The 15,840-nt window shown below is 38.8% G+C and overlaps 1 protein-coding gene across 1 annotated transcript in view; it reads left to right on the forward strand.

The window, feature by feature from the left end:
- Window positions 1-15,840, forward strand: part of LOC136252606 (importin-9-like) — a 48,642-nt gene that overhangs the window by 23,396 nt on the left and 9,406 nt on the right. The window contains exons 10-25 of the mRNA XM_066045102.1: window positions 2,954-3,081; window positions 3,919-3,997; window positions 4,048-4,128; window positions 4,225-4,372; window positions 5,121-5,199; window positions 5,259-5,326; window positions 7,715-7,798; window positions 7,853-7,981; window positions 9,139-9,197; window positions 9,250-9,376; window positions 9,418-9,507; window positions 10,297-10,466; window positions 10,527-10,666; window positions 11,962-12,095; window positions 13,059-13,128; window positions 13,173-13,249. Coding sequence (XP_065901174.1) covers window positions 2,954-3,081; window positions 3,919-3,997; window positions 4,048-4,128; window positions 4,225-4,372; window positions 5,121-5,199; window positions 5,259-5,326; window positions 7,715-7,798; window positions 7,853-7,981; window positions 9,139-9,197; window positions 9,250-9,376; window positions 9,418-9,507; window positions 10,297-10,466; window positions 10,527-10,666; window positions 11,962-12,095; window positions 13,059-13,128; window positions 13,173-13,249 — 1,663 coding nt within the window. The remainder of the gene's footprint in view (window positions 1-2,953; window positions 3,082-3,918; window positions 3,998-4,047; window positions 4,129-4,224; window positions 4,373-5,120; window positions 5,200-5,258; window positions 5,327-7,714; window positions 7,799-7,852; window positions 7,982-9,138; window positions 9,198-9,249; window positions 9,377-9,417; window positions 9,508-10,296; window positions 10,467-10,526; window positions 10,667-11,961; window positions 12,096-13,058; window positions 13,129-13,172; window positions 13,250-15,840) is intronic.

Consider the following 15,840-nt stretch of genomic DNA (forward strand, 5'->3'; position numbering starts at 1 on the left):
GCCAGTGAAAGCATCAGTGATGAATCAGTGTACTAATAACCAACAACATGTATCTTCGGCACCATCAGTAACAGTACAAGTGTTACACTCATCTTTGAGCTCATCTTCGTCATCCGGTTCCCAGGCCAGTGTTATTCCCTTGGCTACTCCACTCGGGGTTCCAATTACTAATAACCGTGACTCAGTACGAGGCTCTGTAGCCAGTGACAAGGTAAGACTGTTCAGGTAAAGTAATTCATGTAATCACTAATGAGTCTCTTTTCCATTTCAAGTGCCTTATACTTATAAAGTTAGGATAATAAATCCCAACAAAAAGAGTGATTTCATATTGCGCCAGCTTCACCGACACCACTCTCGATTTTCGACGGTCACTGCCATTCGAGTGAGCATGATAGATGAATTCGATGATCAGGTACCAGATTCTGTGAAGTTCAATGTTGGCTACATTGATGGTAAACACCAGATGTCACTGTTTAATGTAGATGATTTGAGCTTGATGTATTCCAAATACAAACTAGATGGTGAAATAATTCTATGGTGTGCATAGAAGATAACCGTGGCAGTCGAAAGAGAGGCTTAGAAGCAGCAGGTCAACAGAAACAAGAAAGAGAAGACCAGGTAGATAATGTATTTGCAGATCTCAAGTCTAAACATAACGAAAAGTACACTGTGCCACAGCTGAGACTATGTTCAAGAATGGTGTGTTCAGGCATACACGATGACATGGACAAACCACCAGATGTTCCTGCTTTTGGAGCCAGTGTTAAAAAGCCACGTAAAGAGTCACTTGCAGATGCTATTACAGGAGCAGCAGCTACTCTTGTGAAAACATTTGGAGCACCTGATGCGAGTTCAAGTGAAGTGCACTGTGAGCCTACTCCTACTGTGATGGGTGTATCTCCTGTTAAAACTGTTCAACTACGGATGAAAAACCTAAAACAGCTACGATATCTTCAAAGTTTATTTGAAGATGGAATACTCAATGAAAGTGAGTATTCAGAACAAAAGACTTGTATTTTGTCATCATTAAGGAAGCTATAAGCATTTGATCTGCGTGTATAGAAAACATTTCAGCTACATAAATAATTTTTGACAAATTTTTGGTGTTATCATGTACAACTATTACTTATTTATAATTATACAGTCCACTTTCAGAAATCCAGTTTTGACAATCTTGTAGTGTGATAGTTGCAAAAGCTGCTAATAAAGCAGTCTCCACATCCATGCTTGTGTGCTCATCTACTTTTATCAAAGTTTTCACTTTAGAAAATGCCAATTCTATTGGCATAAAGCCAGGAGAATATGGTGGAAGGAAGTGCACAATTGCACCAACTTCTTCAATCATCTTGACTATACTACTTAGATGATGAATGGAACAGTTATCCATTATTACCACACTGTGTGGATTTTTTCCATCATAAGGCAATAAGCAAGGTAAAAGGTGTTTTTCAACAAAGCTATAAAAGACATCACCATTGGTTACACCTCGCACAACCTTCACATCTAATAAACCATTCACAGACATAAAAGCTATGCCAGATAGGTGATCTCCTCTGATCAAAAGCTGATGACTCACAATTGGCTTTCCTCTCATGCTGTAGCCATAGCGCCGTAATGTATTTCTTCGATCAGTTCCAGTCTCATCAAGAAAAATCAGCATTTCAGGTCTGTGAATGGACACCTCTGATATATACTGTTGCCTCAAAAAATCATCCCTTTTTGTAGCAGTGATCCTCAGCTTCTGTTTTGTAAATCCACTCTTGCAAGAATCTACATAAGTTTGAAATGTGAATGTTTACTGACAATGAATTTAATAGTTCCTCCTGTATTTCTTGTAATTTGATTCCTGGCCTTCCCATTGCAAGATGCAATGTAAGTAACTGAGCGGGATCTGTTAGCTTTTTAGAAGCTCTATCTGTTGGATATTGAAGTTTGCTTACAGTTCCAGTGCTGAGAAATCGTTGTAAAACCCTACGAACAGTAGATTGATCAATGTTTAAATTCTGTGCGATTACTGCATCACCATATCCCAGTGCTTCTTTCTGCCAAATGATTCGCCATCGTAAGTCTTCACTATATGCATGCAATAGTTTACTTTCACAAGATACCATTCTCGATTCGCGTACAAAGACCAGTGTTCGTGCCAATAATTCAACTGTAAAGTAATGCGCATGTACGTACGTTTTAAATTACAGATTTGCAAGAACTTCGCAAATCCCTGTAACTAACTAAGTAACTGACTGATGCCTCCAGCCGACAACAGATATGGCTACGGGCTTGATTTCTTCGCTGTTCGATGTTGCTTTTTCCCAAGATGTGCCTTTTTGCCAACCACAGTGTGTACAATATATGCATCATGGACTTTCCTTTGTCCTTTTTGTGTTCTATTCTTTTCGCTAACAACACAAGGTGTTGATTTGCAATAGTGCAATGCAGCTTCCCTGTGGTTGTGTTGGTATCTTACCTGTATTTTCTGTAGCAACTGGATTGATTCTGGAGATGCTTCTCATTCATTTGTAACACTGTGTTAGCTATGTTCAACCTGTTATACAGTGCTACAAATGAAGAATAGTTGGAAAAGTACTTCTGCAATCAATATTGATTGCAGAGGTACTCCTGCCTCTCTAGTAGCTGCCTCGAGACATTCCCAAGCCCAAACTACTCGTAATTGAATGGTGGCCATTATGTTTCTCTTTTACCTATACGAAGCGTAATCGCTACTTCCCTTTCAAGTTGGTAATACATGGCTGGAGCGCTCGTTCATACGAAAACATTAACTGTGGTGCCATCCTTTCTTTTGATGTGGTATGCTTGGGTTCACCAGGTGTAGGTGACCTCCCTTGTTTCCCTACTTTTTATTTCTATGATCCCTAATGAAACTTAAAATTCTTAATTTTCCTAATATTTGTGTATTTAATAAGTGTCTAATATCTCTTTGCCTCCTCTTTCACAGGTGGAAGCTACATGAAGCCTGTATGTTCCTACTGAAGGCATTTGTTGGTTACTTGAAGGGTGGAAAGTGTTCTTTTGATGTTGCTGGCTTCATGCAGACTGTCGTGCTACCAGGAATGTCATCCAATGGTATGTTGTGTAGTACAGGTATGGGGTATGGAGTGTGGTACAGGTATGGGGTGCTACACTGGAACCTGTTAATGTAGACACTTGAGGACACCTTCATAATCCAGACACTTATTCACAAAGTATCCCTTAGTACATAAACTGACCCGGAAAATCAGGACACTGTTCATTGGTATGAAGGCTGTGTAATATGGACACCTGGGGACCAGTGTAATATGGACACCTTGGGACCAGTGTAATATGGACACCTTGGGACCAGTGTAATATGGACATCTGGAGACCAGTGTAATATGGACACCTTGGGACCAGTGTGATATGGACACCTTGGGACCAGTGTAATATGGACATCTGGAGACCAGTGTAATATCAAATAATGTAAAATCATCTTTACACCTGGGGACGGTGTATAAGTGATTTTCCAGGTCAGTGTGTGGTCAACTTTCTCCACTGTACTTTAGTAGTGCTCCCTCACTTTCAGATGTTGTATATGTATAAATTTTTGAGGTACGTAATTTCCGTGGATTTCACGGCTGCTTGGCTTTCCGCATAATTTTCATCCTTGAAAATGAATGATAGCTCTATGCTTTGTAATGGTAGCCTCAGTGAAAAACGAGTGATCCTTGAAAATAAAACCGCGTAAATCCTGACAGCAGTTGATCCACAAAAATTACGTGCCTCAGAATTTGTACGTATACGGTAGAATATTTGTGTAGTCTTAAACTACTTGTACTTAAATTTACTTGTAATCATATTACATATAGTGTGTGTGTGTGTGTGTGTGTGTGTGTGTGTGTGTGTGTGTGTGTGTGTGTGTTTATGAGTCATATGGCTTCACCACAGATCATGTGCTGCTGGTTGGCAGATCATTATGGGCCTCAGGGCAGTTAGCAGGCTTCCTGCAGCAGGATGTGTTGCTACAGTGAGTCACACCCTTTTGTTAGCAGTGATCATGTGATCTTGTGTGTGTAGGTGTTTACAAGCTTGTTCCAGTGGATTGAACCAATCACAGTCCTCAATTGTAAGGGTGTGTGCAGCAATGGCAGCTTACAAGTGAGTAGAGTGTTTGGTGTTTATTTTCTGTTCTATTAATCTGTTATTATTTATAAGCCTCAAATTTTAATAATGTCCTTCCACCTTGTCCTATAGTTTCTGTAAGGAGTTGACAGCTGCTGATAATACTGCACTATTGTCACCATATGTTGATCACATGGCCCAAGGACTAGTCACCATGGCAACACAGTTTACAGAAGATGTGTTAACTTACACACTGGAGTCACTGATCATGATATTGAAGGTGGGCATTATTTAAAATCTGACCAAATCATTTATGCTGTGAATAAAGGGTCCCGTAAAAAGTTCAGGGTAAATATCAAAAGTGGCTCCCTCATTTACGTATGTTTTTTTCTATGATCGCAAATCGCATTCCTCTTTTACCTTATACTTGTTTGATTACTTGTTTGTAACATTATCATGATTGGTAAACCCATGCATACTAAAAGAAAGAATGGTGCTAGAGCTAATGTTTTTGTGTGAATACACGCATTTATTGACTGGTAAATGAAGTGGCCATAACGCCTTGCTTTCAGCTATGTTCAGGTTGTTTCACAGCGTTACAAACAAATGACACTCCAAGAAGTATCTTGGCAATCAATCCAGTCACCATGGAAATATGGACAAATCCCTTTACAGACTTGAGGGAGCCATCGTGCTACCACAAATTGACACCTTAGGCTATCAGCAAAAGAAATAGGACACTAAGGAGGACGAAGGGATATAACACTCCTTATTGTTTTACTGTGATTTATTATAATATCATGCACTACTCCAGCTTGTTTCAGTACTTTTTATTGATGTGCTATGGTCCCTACTCTAGTTGAGAATATTATATATTTTGTGTACTTGTTGGATTTCAAACCCTACTGTAATATGTTATAACCACATGTTGACTATCACCTGTTCACCAATTGATAAAATAAGTTGGTGGTTAAGATCCAGTACAATATACTGAACTGTGATTGGTTGTTTTATACTCGTGTCCACAGGTTGACCCACTTCTTGGTGGGAAATATGAAGCCCACCTGTCACCATTAGCGATATCATTATTCCTCAAATATGCTCATGGTAAGTGTGTGATGATGTAATAAGGGGTTTCCCCTTGTTGACATGATTTCACCCCTTAGATCCTGGTCAGTTTCCGATAGTGGAGGATTTGTTTGCAGTTCTGTCATCAACTCCTTCTTGTCAAATGGTGAGCTTGTACTAAGTGTTGTTGTTCTACTGTGGAAGGAGTGGGTTTGATATAAACAAGAGACCAGACCCAGGATCTTGTAGTTACCTGACGTTTTGTATGCTTCACAATGTTTATGTATTAATCATACAAGCACAAGGAAAATAAGTTTGATTAGAAATAAAAGTAGTTAAACAGGGAAGGTCACCTACACGGCTACACCTGAAGATATACAATACTTAATCTCCTAATTCTTCAGGTGTAATCATACGTAGTGTATGGATAGATGTCCTCCCTTGTTGTACTGTTTTTTTTTTTATGCTTTTATCTGTAATCAAACTTATTCCTAATTTTCCCTTGTACTTGTTTGTTTACTTTTTTTTTGTCTACGTCATAAGTGGATTATTCACAATTGTGGCCGTCTCAGCGAAAACCCGTCTAGTTCGCAAAAGCATGAATTCTGAGAAAATTGAAATTTAAAAATAATTCATAAAATTACGCATGCTACAAGAAAAAATACGAAAGTTTTTATCGGGCCAGTACTCGAAGAAGGAAGACTCAAATCAATTAAAACGATACACCATCTTATTCGCCTACTCATGGGGAGTTCGAAAATCTTTCTGTAACCCCAATGGTTTGCATGTCACGTGTGTTTGTTTACAATGTGGTAGACATTTATTCAACAAAACTGCCTTCATACGCCTATGCGCAAGTGACTGCAGAGCTAAAACTATACCTTGGTTGATCTGCCAATCCATGGTGAACATTGTAAGCCAAATTCCAACTTTGTAGACTAATCCTAACGGAAGTTATGGCTGCAAATACAAGCCTCTGTAATTTATTTTTAGTATAGTCACTGCACAAATCGATTTTCTTGTTCTTCCTACTTTCTAGCACAGTAATTCCAAAACTACTCCCCACAGAAGGCTGAAACTTTGGTGAACCATTCCTTGGACAATGCAGATAATACTGAGAAATTTAAAAAAAATATCGATAGTTGTGCGAACTAGACAGGTTTTCGCTGAGATGGTCACAATTAGCAAGTGAGTGAATCACACTCAACATGGTCTATTTAGAGGGGTCTGGGGAAGGTTGTGTGAACTAGACAGGTTTTCGCTGAGATGGTCACAATTAGCAAGTGAGTGAATCACACTCAACATGGTCTATTTAGAGGGGTCTGGGGAATCTTTAGTAGTAACAATTCAGAAGCTACATGATATGGTGTAATGTAGCTGTATTTATGTAATACAAGTATCATTCAGTACAGTAGTACTGTATATTAGGGATCATTGAGGTTGTACCTTCACCAGAAGCCAGCTTCAGACTTGAAACACTTCCAAAAGGTTTCTATTACAATTTAAGATATTCAGTGGACTGGCTGCTGTCCAGCTGATGCCTTCAGACAAGCATAGCTCGATAATGACTAAGGTACGGGCTTGATTTTTCACTGTTTGATGTTGGTTTAGCTTAAGAGGTGCCATTTGACATACGGGTTGTACCGCAGTACATACAATGTATAGTGGAAGGTGTCAATTTGTGGTAGCATCACTTGATGGCTTTCCTACGTTTGTGATGGGAATTGTTTGAATTTTCTGTGTGACTGAATTGATTGCAAATGTCCTTCTTCTAGTGATCTACATTTGTAATGTTGTGTATAACAGGCTGAATATGTTGTGTGACAGGCTGAACATGTTGTGTAACAGGCTGAACATGTTGTGTAACAGGCTGAATATGTTGTGTAACAGGCTGAACATGTTGTGTAACAGGCTGAACATGTTGTGTAACAGGCTGAACACTATAACAGGCTGAACATAGCTGAAAATGAAGTATAATAGACACTTTACTATTTCAGTGATTGATAGTTGGTATGTGTTGAGATGAAAACAACAAACCTGTCACAATTCTTTCTTTTAATGCAGTATATATGTGGGTTTACAAAATCATGAACTACAAGAACATACACACATCTACTTATGTCCCAAGTATTTTGTAAACCATTGTGGTACCTCTTCAATGTCAATAAGCCTTTTCCATAATGACATCACATCAATTTTCTATTTGGGGTACTCTTGTATTTTCGAGTATTGATTTCTATGACAACAAGTTTTTCATGAACCATTTAGTTGTTAATAAACATGATATTGAAGCTGGTATGACTACAACCTATATGAAGGAATGTTGTTTCTACTAAACAATTTAATTCCAATGCGTTATACCCATACCTGCTCGAGATCTTCCTGAATCACACAAACAATTGATCTTCATTTGTCACCCAATTCCACCTGTACTTGAAAACATTAGAGTACTCCCCAAGTAGAGCTTGCCATTTTTTTGCTCTGTCATCATTATGGAAAAGGCTTATTAACTCTGCAGTACCCAAATGTCTGCGATCACATGTTGTCTCCACAGCAATTCAGTGAGAAGTTCCTACCAACAGCTATGTCAATTCTCAGTTCAACAGAATCCTCTCAGATGCCACTAGGCACAGTATCAGTTAGTGACTACTACACTAATAATATAATATGATATAGTCATCAACTACTACAGGCAGTACTGGACATATTGTGTAAGATACTACAGGGACTACCAGCTCCTCTACCAACTGTGTATGTGACCACCCTGTACCCTGCTGTGGTGTCTGCTGTACTAAGAAGTGATGACTCTGCTTTATTACAAGTGTGTAGTGTAGTGTGTGTTGGTGTGTGTGTGTGTGTGGGTGTGTGTGTGTGTGTGTGTAGAATGTAGTGTGTTTTGTGTGCGTGTGTGTAGTGTGTGTAGTGTAGTGTGTGTGTGTGCTTGCGTGGGTGTGTGGGTGTGCTTGCGTGGGTGTGTGTGTGTGTGGGTGCATGTGTGTTGTGTGGGTGCGTGTGTGGTGTGCGTGTGTGTTGTGTGTGTAGTGTAGTTGCGCGTTTGTGTAGTGTGTGTGCGTGTGGGGGTGTGTGTGTATGTATGTGCGTGCGTGTGTGGGTGGGTGGGTGCGTGTGTAGTGTGGTGTGCGTGTAGTGTGTGTGTGCGTGCGTGTGAGTTGTGTGTGTAGTGTATTGTATTGTATCACACATGCAATCAGCTGAGCGAATACTGAAATGTTGCACGAAGTACTTGCTAATATAGTACGTTCGCGCTGAGCTGAATCCTGGGTTGTTGATTAAGGAGCCATACAAGATCAAAGGCTTTAAACATGATGTTCATGACGCATTTATTCGTAAGCTCATGTTACGGGCATGCATGAGATTAAGCGTTTGACATTTATGACCTACTCAAAGTTATGTGGTGTGATTCATATTATTGGGCATGATGAGGAATGCAGAATGTATCTAGAAAAAGCTGAAGAAATGATACCTGATCTTTATGAAAATTCTATAATGGTATGTACAAATAAACAGCTGTAATTGTGGAGTCTATGGTTCAGCTCAACGCGAACGTGCTATAAGTTGAGATATACACTGATAAACTTTAAGTATCCACAAGGTAGATATTGGTTAGAAAGGGTATCACTACAACCAGCGAAACCTTCATTTTGTGCCCATAATTTAAACCCACAATCAATGTTTACAAACCTCTGTGTAAAAGTAATGAGGTGAATGCAGGTTTGTCTCCCTTCACCTATTAGGTGAGCAGACCCTAGTGGTATATTCAGGATTCATCTTGTACATATGCCTGGGCCTGTGGCCCTCAGGCTTGGGCATATGTATCATGCTAATTCCTCATGGCCATGGTATAACTATTAAATAGTAACTACTTTGTATACTTACATACCATACTCTCTAACACTATGTCTAACAGTATTAAATGTGATTGACTGACTATGACACACACATATTACTCCCCTACAGAGTGGTGGTACTTGTATACAATACTACTTGTCTGTAGCAGCTCAACAATTACTGGAATGGTTAGTGGGTGTGGCTGTACTATGTCATATAATCATGTATACACCTCCTTAGGCATGACCAATCTGGCCAATCAGGTCTCGCCTGTGCAGTCAGCGTGGTACTACACATTCTACTTCCCAGCCAATCAGAATACGCCGCTTCGTTTGTTGGTCGATTAATTATAACACTAATCAAACAAGTTAGTGGTTCTAATAAGTGCACACCTCATGTTGTTGTCAGTTGGGTACTCTATTAGGTGCCCACCTGGAGACCATCCTCAGAGCAGTACTCAGTAAGATCCAGTCTGTACAAACACCAACCATTGTACAAGTGAGTGAATGGGATTTGAATTTGATAATACACATGACATTAGTTAGTCAACAACAGTAACTTTGTTATTTTAAGTTGTTATGTGCTGTGTACACTGTGTTAAGGCACTAGTACTTTGTGTATCAAATCCATTCCAACTTAAGTGCATTTTTAAACCAGTTGAGGCACTTCTAAGGAGGAACATGAGAAACTTCAGAGAGTCTTCTCAGTCAATGTGTGATTGATGAAGGTTTATTTGATCAAATAGTTGACAGAATCATGATACATGTGTTACAAACATTTCCTATATGATCCACTAGTTCTTTCTTCTTGTACAGTAGACAATGTTACAGAGTCTTACATCACAGTTAACATGTTGTTGTTGTAAGTGATTTACTATTTCCAAGAATGTTCTTGAATGACTGAACGTGACAGGCATTCAAGCGTAGTCTCCGGTGTGGCTTTTAACTGCATGATAACACAGCATGCTGTAAGGATTACCTGGCCTCAGTTAACTTGTTCATAACTACGTATGAGAAGAGAATCATTGGTTAGCTTGATGAATTGTGTTACTGCAAAAATATTAAACAAACAAGTGTAAGGAAAAATTAAAAACTTTTTACATGATATAACAAAAATCAATGAAACAAGAGTGGTCATCTACACCTGCAGCTATACTAGTGGACATTTAATCTCTACTTCAGTCAAGTACAGAGCTATTAGTGAAGTACCTAATCAGATATAAAATTTCCTTACAGTTTTTGCTCATTATGTGTTGAAATATGCTACAAATATTTCTCCTTCCAATAGTCGTTGCTTCTCACCTTCATCTTCCTATTCCAGTCCAGTCATCTTGAGGAGGTGATCACCTTCCTCAGTGGAATACCTGACATCACTGGTAACTCATCACTCCAATTTGTGCTCACCCAGTGGTGCCACGCCCACCATGATTTCATGGGACAATATGATATCAAGCTAAGGTGATCATTATTATTGTACCCCTGAGGGGTGGTGTTGTGTTACCATGTGTGTCACACTAGTATGGTTGCTATGTGTCAACTGTTACTATACTGTGTTACCAATGGCAACAAGGACCTGTGTAATATTATGGTGGAGGGAGAGGAGGTGAGATCACATGGTCTTGGTGGTGGTGTTTTAACCAGATCAAAGAAAGCACAAGGTGAAGTTGTTATGAATTACTGATTATTAAAATAAGACATATCTGGTGAAGTTATCGTCAGGTTCAGGCCTAATATCAGCTAATCCTGATAACTGTAGAATTCCATTTTGTTACATTTTCTGTATCTAAATAGCCAGAGGAATGAAACATTTTGTTGCTTTGGTGATCACGATGCTACCAAGGATTGTGCCGATATCACCTTCATTCGTTAAACAACAGCTCAAAATTGTTAGCTTTTTCAATTTCGTCAACACTTCACCCATTGCATTTATTGCATTTACTGTAAAATTAGGCTTGTACTAACATGTGGGATTCTTGTAGATCTGGTCACACATGTATAGTATGATAATCTAACTATGACTAGATAACTGGTACAACTAGCTATAGTATAAATTAGTTATAGTTATATCCCGGTACGAGGGTGATATCATTGTTATTACACGAGTCCGAGGTGGAGCCGAGGACGAGTGTAATAACAATGATATCATCCGAGTATACGGGATATAACTATTTTATATCCCAGTGCACGGGAGTGCGCAGAAGTTTACGGATAGTAAATTAAGTTCTGGTTTGAGTTCCTGTCAAGATTTCGTCCGAATTGTGTGGAGATTCTACTTCGTAGCTACAAGAGAGACCTTACATACTGCCTACAAACTGTAGTGAAGGGCGGTGTTATGAAGCAGCGGTTCCAGGTACGATTCGCCTTCGTCAGACGTTGGTATGGTGGTGTCGCGTGGTGTGCAAGAGAAAAATAAAGACCAACAAGTGGTTACCATAGTCCGAGATAGAACGATGAAGCTAGAGGAAGTTAGTTCTTCACCATAGTGACCGTTGGGAGTGATTGCTGGAGCGAAAATCGTCACGGACTATTCTTGACATTTGTTAAACTATCATATTGGTAACTTGTAGTGTTATTGTGTAAGGATTAACAGTTTTCTTGTAAGATTTTGCTAGTTTTAAGTGCTGTAATCAGCTGTATTGGTGTGTTTTGGATATTTTCTTATTTGGCTCTTTGTTCCATTGGTAAACAATGCCATTCGCGGTTATTATGATGTCACGAAAGAGACTGAGTGGCTCCGCAACAGGGTGATAAGTTAGTTATCACTGGGTGATAACTAATATATCGTACAGGAGCAGCGCCGCTCTGTCTAGCTGTATGGTAGTTATAACCCAGCGCGGCACTTTGATACTCCCACACACTGGGATGTACTATTGTTACTACAGTAGTTTGTATAGTTCACTTGTTATCACCATGACTACCAAGCTTAAACCATAGATTATTCTCTACCATATAGTTCAATACACTACTATTCCACTACCATCAAAATTGTTCAAGTTGTTAGTGAAGGACTTGGAGAATACTCTAGAGGCTACACAGGCTACTGGTAACCATGGTAATGGTGATGATGGGAGTGATGATAGCTCTGAGGTCAGCTAACTAGTAAATATTGAGGTAAACCAGTACATTTCAGTAAAGCTCATACCAGCATACTTAAAAAAAATTTTAACAAAATATACATGCTACAAAGGAATTATATGGAACTTTTTAATTGAGCCATTTCTCAGGGAAATATACTCAATACTATACATCATCTTATTCACCTGCTCATGAGGAGTTTGAATATTTTTGTATTGTTACTATAGCCCCAATGGTATACATGTGATGTGTGTTTATTATGTTGTAGACATTAACATAAAATATCTTAATACTTGTTTGTACTACTGAATTTCAGCCATAATTTCACTTGTATTAGTCTACAAAGTGGAATTAGGCTTAAAATGTTCACCATGAATTGGATTCCACCAAGGTATACTGTAGTTTTAGCCTTGTAGTCACTTGTGTTTTGCCAATCCAAGGTGAACACTTTAAGACAAATCCTAACCTTGTAGACTAATGCAAACGGAAGTTAAAATGTAAACAAAAACAAACACCACTAAACCCACCAATGTTTATTTTCAGTAGAGTTGTTGTACAAAGTGATCTTCCTACTATCTAGTGCTATAGACCTAAGGCGTGGTCAGGCAAAAACGGGGGGAAAGTTGCTATGGCTTCAAGTTTCACGATAGTTTGTGAGAAAAGTAAGGGCAAAAGCATCGAGTGTTCTGTTGCAAGAACCTTCCCTAAGCAGAATAATTTGTCATGCCGCAAGTATGTTATATACTTTTACCTAGTAACTTACTTTATACCAGTGCTACTCTATCTTTCAGTATGATTCCTTCGTATTAGCATTAAAAAGTTTCCTAGACATAGAATGTATACTTATTTTGCCCTCAAAAATGGCTGATGCGTTATTTTGATGATGTAATAAAGTGTCACGCCTTAGTGTGCACATGGTCTATACCTGTCAGTACACATGTCACACCATTAAACACTTCCCCACTACTGTTTTAGGAGGAGGATGGTTGGGAAGACCTCAATGATGACATCACTGAGTTATTAGCTCCTGCTAGCTCCTTCCCTGGTGAGGTCGTGTGGTATTACCTTCTGTAACTATGATGATGGTAGGGTTTGACATGTGTGATGATGACTATGATGATGATGATCAGTTTAAGGATGACCCCATAAGTCATATTGATGTTAAGGTGAACAATTGTCTCTGTAAATATACTTACACTGGGGAAATGTATACCTCTTTATGTATACCATAAAAATGGTTTGTTGTCATGCCTACCAGGTAAACTATTTCAGACAAAGGCTCAGCTTGGCTTGGAGAAGGTTAATTACATTGGTTTACTTGTTATTGATGAACAACAAGTCACATCTCCATGTTTAAAATTCTTGTTGTGTGTTTACTTTCGATTGTGGGTTTACTTGTGTGAGTCATATATAGATATGGCATGATAGAAACTTTAATGGAGGATCAAGGGAACTTGTTACAAGGTGATAAAAGCAGCCACCATTGAGTCATGAACCACTTTATAAACATTTGTGTGTTTCCTTACAAAATCGTATTGACATGGCTAGTTTGGCCCCCACCATTTAGTGGGTAAAACCCTAGGTATCATTTTAATCCTTGTTGCATCACAAGTAGAATGACATAAATTGCGTAGCCTTAGGACAGATGCTTTTAAAGATACAGCGTTTTGTGCAAGGTGCACATATTTATAAGGTTAAAATCCAGTTTTATGGGTTATGCAGGTTTAAGGATTAAAACAAACTCTCATAGTATAAGAACTGTTGAAGCTACGTATCTAAAACCTACAGTTACCCCTTAACTCATCTTTAAATTTTGTCCCATTGTTCATCGCATCCTTCCAACCCAGAGTTTCACACTGCCTTAGAATTACAAAAGTTTTCTACATCTTTCTTCTTCACACAACGATAGACAAAAGGCCACAACTTGGCCATCCCATGTACTTTCTCTTGACGTCATGTTGCTTGGTACGTGGTGGCAATTCAGTTGATATATTAAAATTGCTGACAAGAACATGCAGTAACGACACGAAGGTGAAAGAAAACAACACTTCATAGTGGGTGGGTTCTTGTATGTTAAAACTTTATACACAGATATCTTGCTCCTTGCCAATTAATAAAATCTGTATTTCTAAGGGACTGGATCAGATATGGCTGTTTGAAACCATTGGCATAAATTATTGTGTGTTGGTTTCATTAAAATCAAATCCTGGACTATGCAAGTTTCAGGGTTAATGGTGGTTTAGTTGAAATAGGATTAAAATTGTTGAGTAATAGTTCTAAAGTAGAAAGTATCAAGATACACTAATAAACATAAATAGTCTAATATGTATATAGAACATTCAGTTAGTTTACAGTGGTCATACAGTACAGTAGTACTGTATAGTAGGGGTCATGTAGAACTGGGGTGTTCCAGCCAATAATATCACCCTGCAGTGTGCAATATAACAGTTGATCATTAGCCAATATCTGACCAAAGCGGCACATTGGCCACTCAAAGCAGGTATTGATGGGCCATATCTACTGACCAGTTGTTGTTGTTGTTTTTTTTTTGTATGTATTTATTTTTATTAGTTATAAACACTAAGTATAGGTAATCACACACATTTGAGTGTAATTAGAGAATAATTGTACAAGTAACAGCCACAAGTACAATTATTCCCTAATTGCACGAAAATGTGTGTGATTACCTACTAATCGTATAGTGACCACCTTCCACGTTAGCAACTGTTACTCAGAAATTTGAAAATTAATCATGGCAAAAGGTACCCACACTTAGCAACAGTTACCTAGCAAATGTTGCTAAGCAATCACTCTGTTGTTATGGGAATTTATTACTATGGCAATACCACTCGTCATTTGGTTCCAATAGAAGCACACCATACTGTCAGATTAACAGTGCAATTTTAGAAACTACCAGTGTGATTGGGATTAATTGCACTCCATAATAGACACCAAGACCAAGGGAACTAAACAATTTAGTAGCCTCGATGGCCTGAGGCTGTAACGTCCCAAGTGCAGTGAGGGCACTACTAAGGGCCTGAGGGCAGGGATGTGCCCACAATGGTCGGCAGTGGTCGGGACCAACCACCACTCAGATAAAATAGCCACCAATCAACCAAAAATAACCACCACTATTACTCACCATTCAGTACAAATGCACCACTAACTTTTGTAATTATAGCCATCCTAAACCTCAAGTCTGTTTTATAGCCACCACTATTCTAAACCTGGGCACATCCCTGTGAGGGGTTACTAAATCACTTAGTTTCCATTGGTCGCAGTGTCTAATTATTAGTATATGGTTTAAACTACGTACCTTAAAGCCAGAGCATGGGATGAAAGAGCAATGCAGAACAGCGGAACAGTTTCTTCTTGAAGTCCTTACACCATGCACAAAAAAATTATTCGACCAGTAAGCAGAGTAATGGCTAGAGGTATAGTAGATACGTTGCTTAGTCTACTATTTGTTCAGAATTATTCGCAGAACATGGAGAAGAAGAGTATTACAGTATTATCAAGTACTGTAGTGTGTACTGTAATGGTTTTCCCGTTCTATTTTATGGACGTTTAACAACTTTAAAACAATGTTAAAGGCCTCAGGCTACTAGAGGTAGCGTATCCTTTGACTTAAAAGGGGACGTTACCCGTACTTATGTGGATGAAAATGAAGGGCAGCCTTGAGGCTTTCTCTATGCAATTCGCACGAGAAAACAATAGACACACTATAAAATACAGTAGTTGAGAAGATATTTCATGT

Source organism: Dysidea avara, chromosome 4 (assembly GCF_963678975.1).
Source record: "Dysidea avara chromosome 4, odDysAvar1.4, whole genome shotgun sequence".
Lineage (NCBI taxonomy): Eukaryota > Metazoa > Porifera > Demospongiae > Dictyoceratida > Dysideidae > Dysidea > Dysidea avara.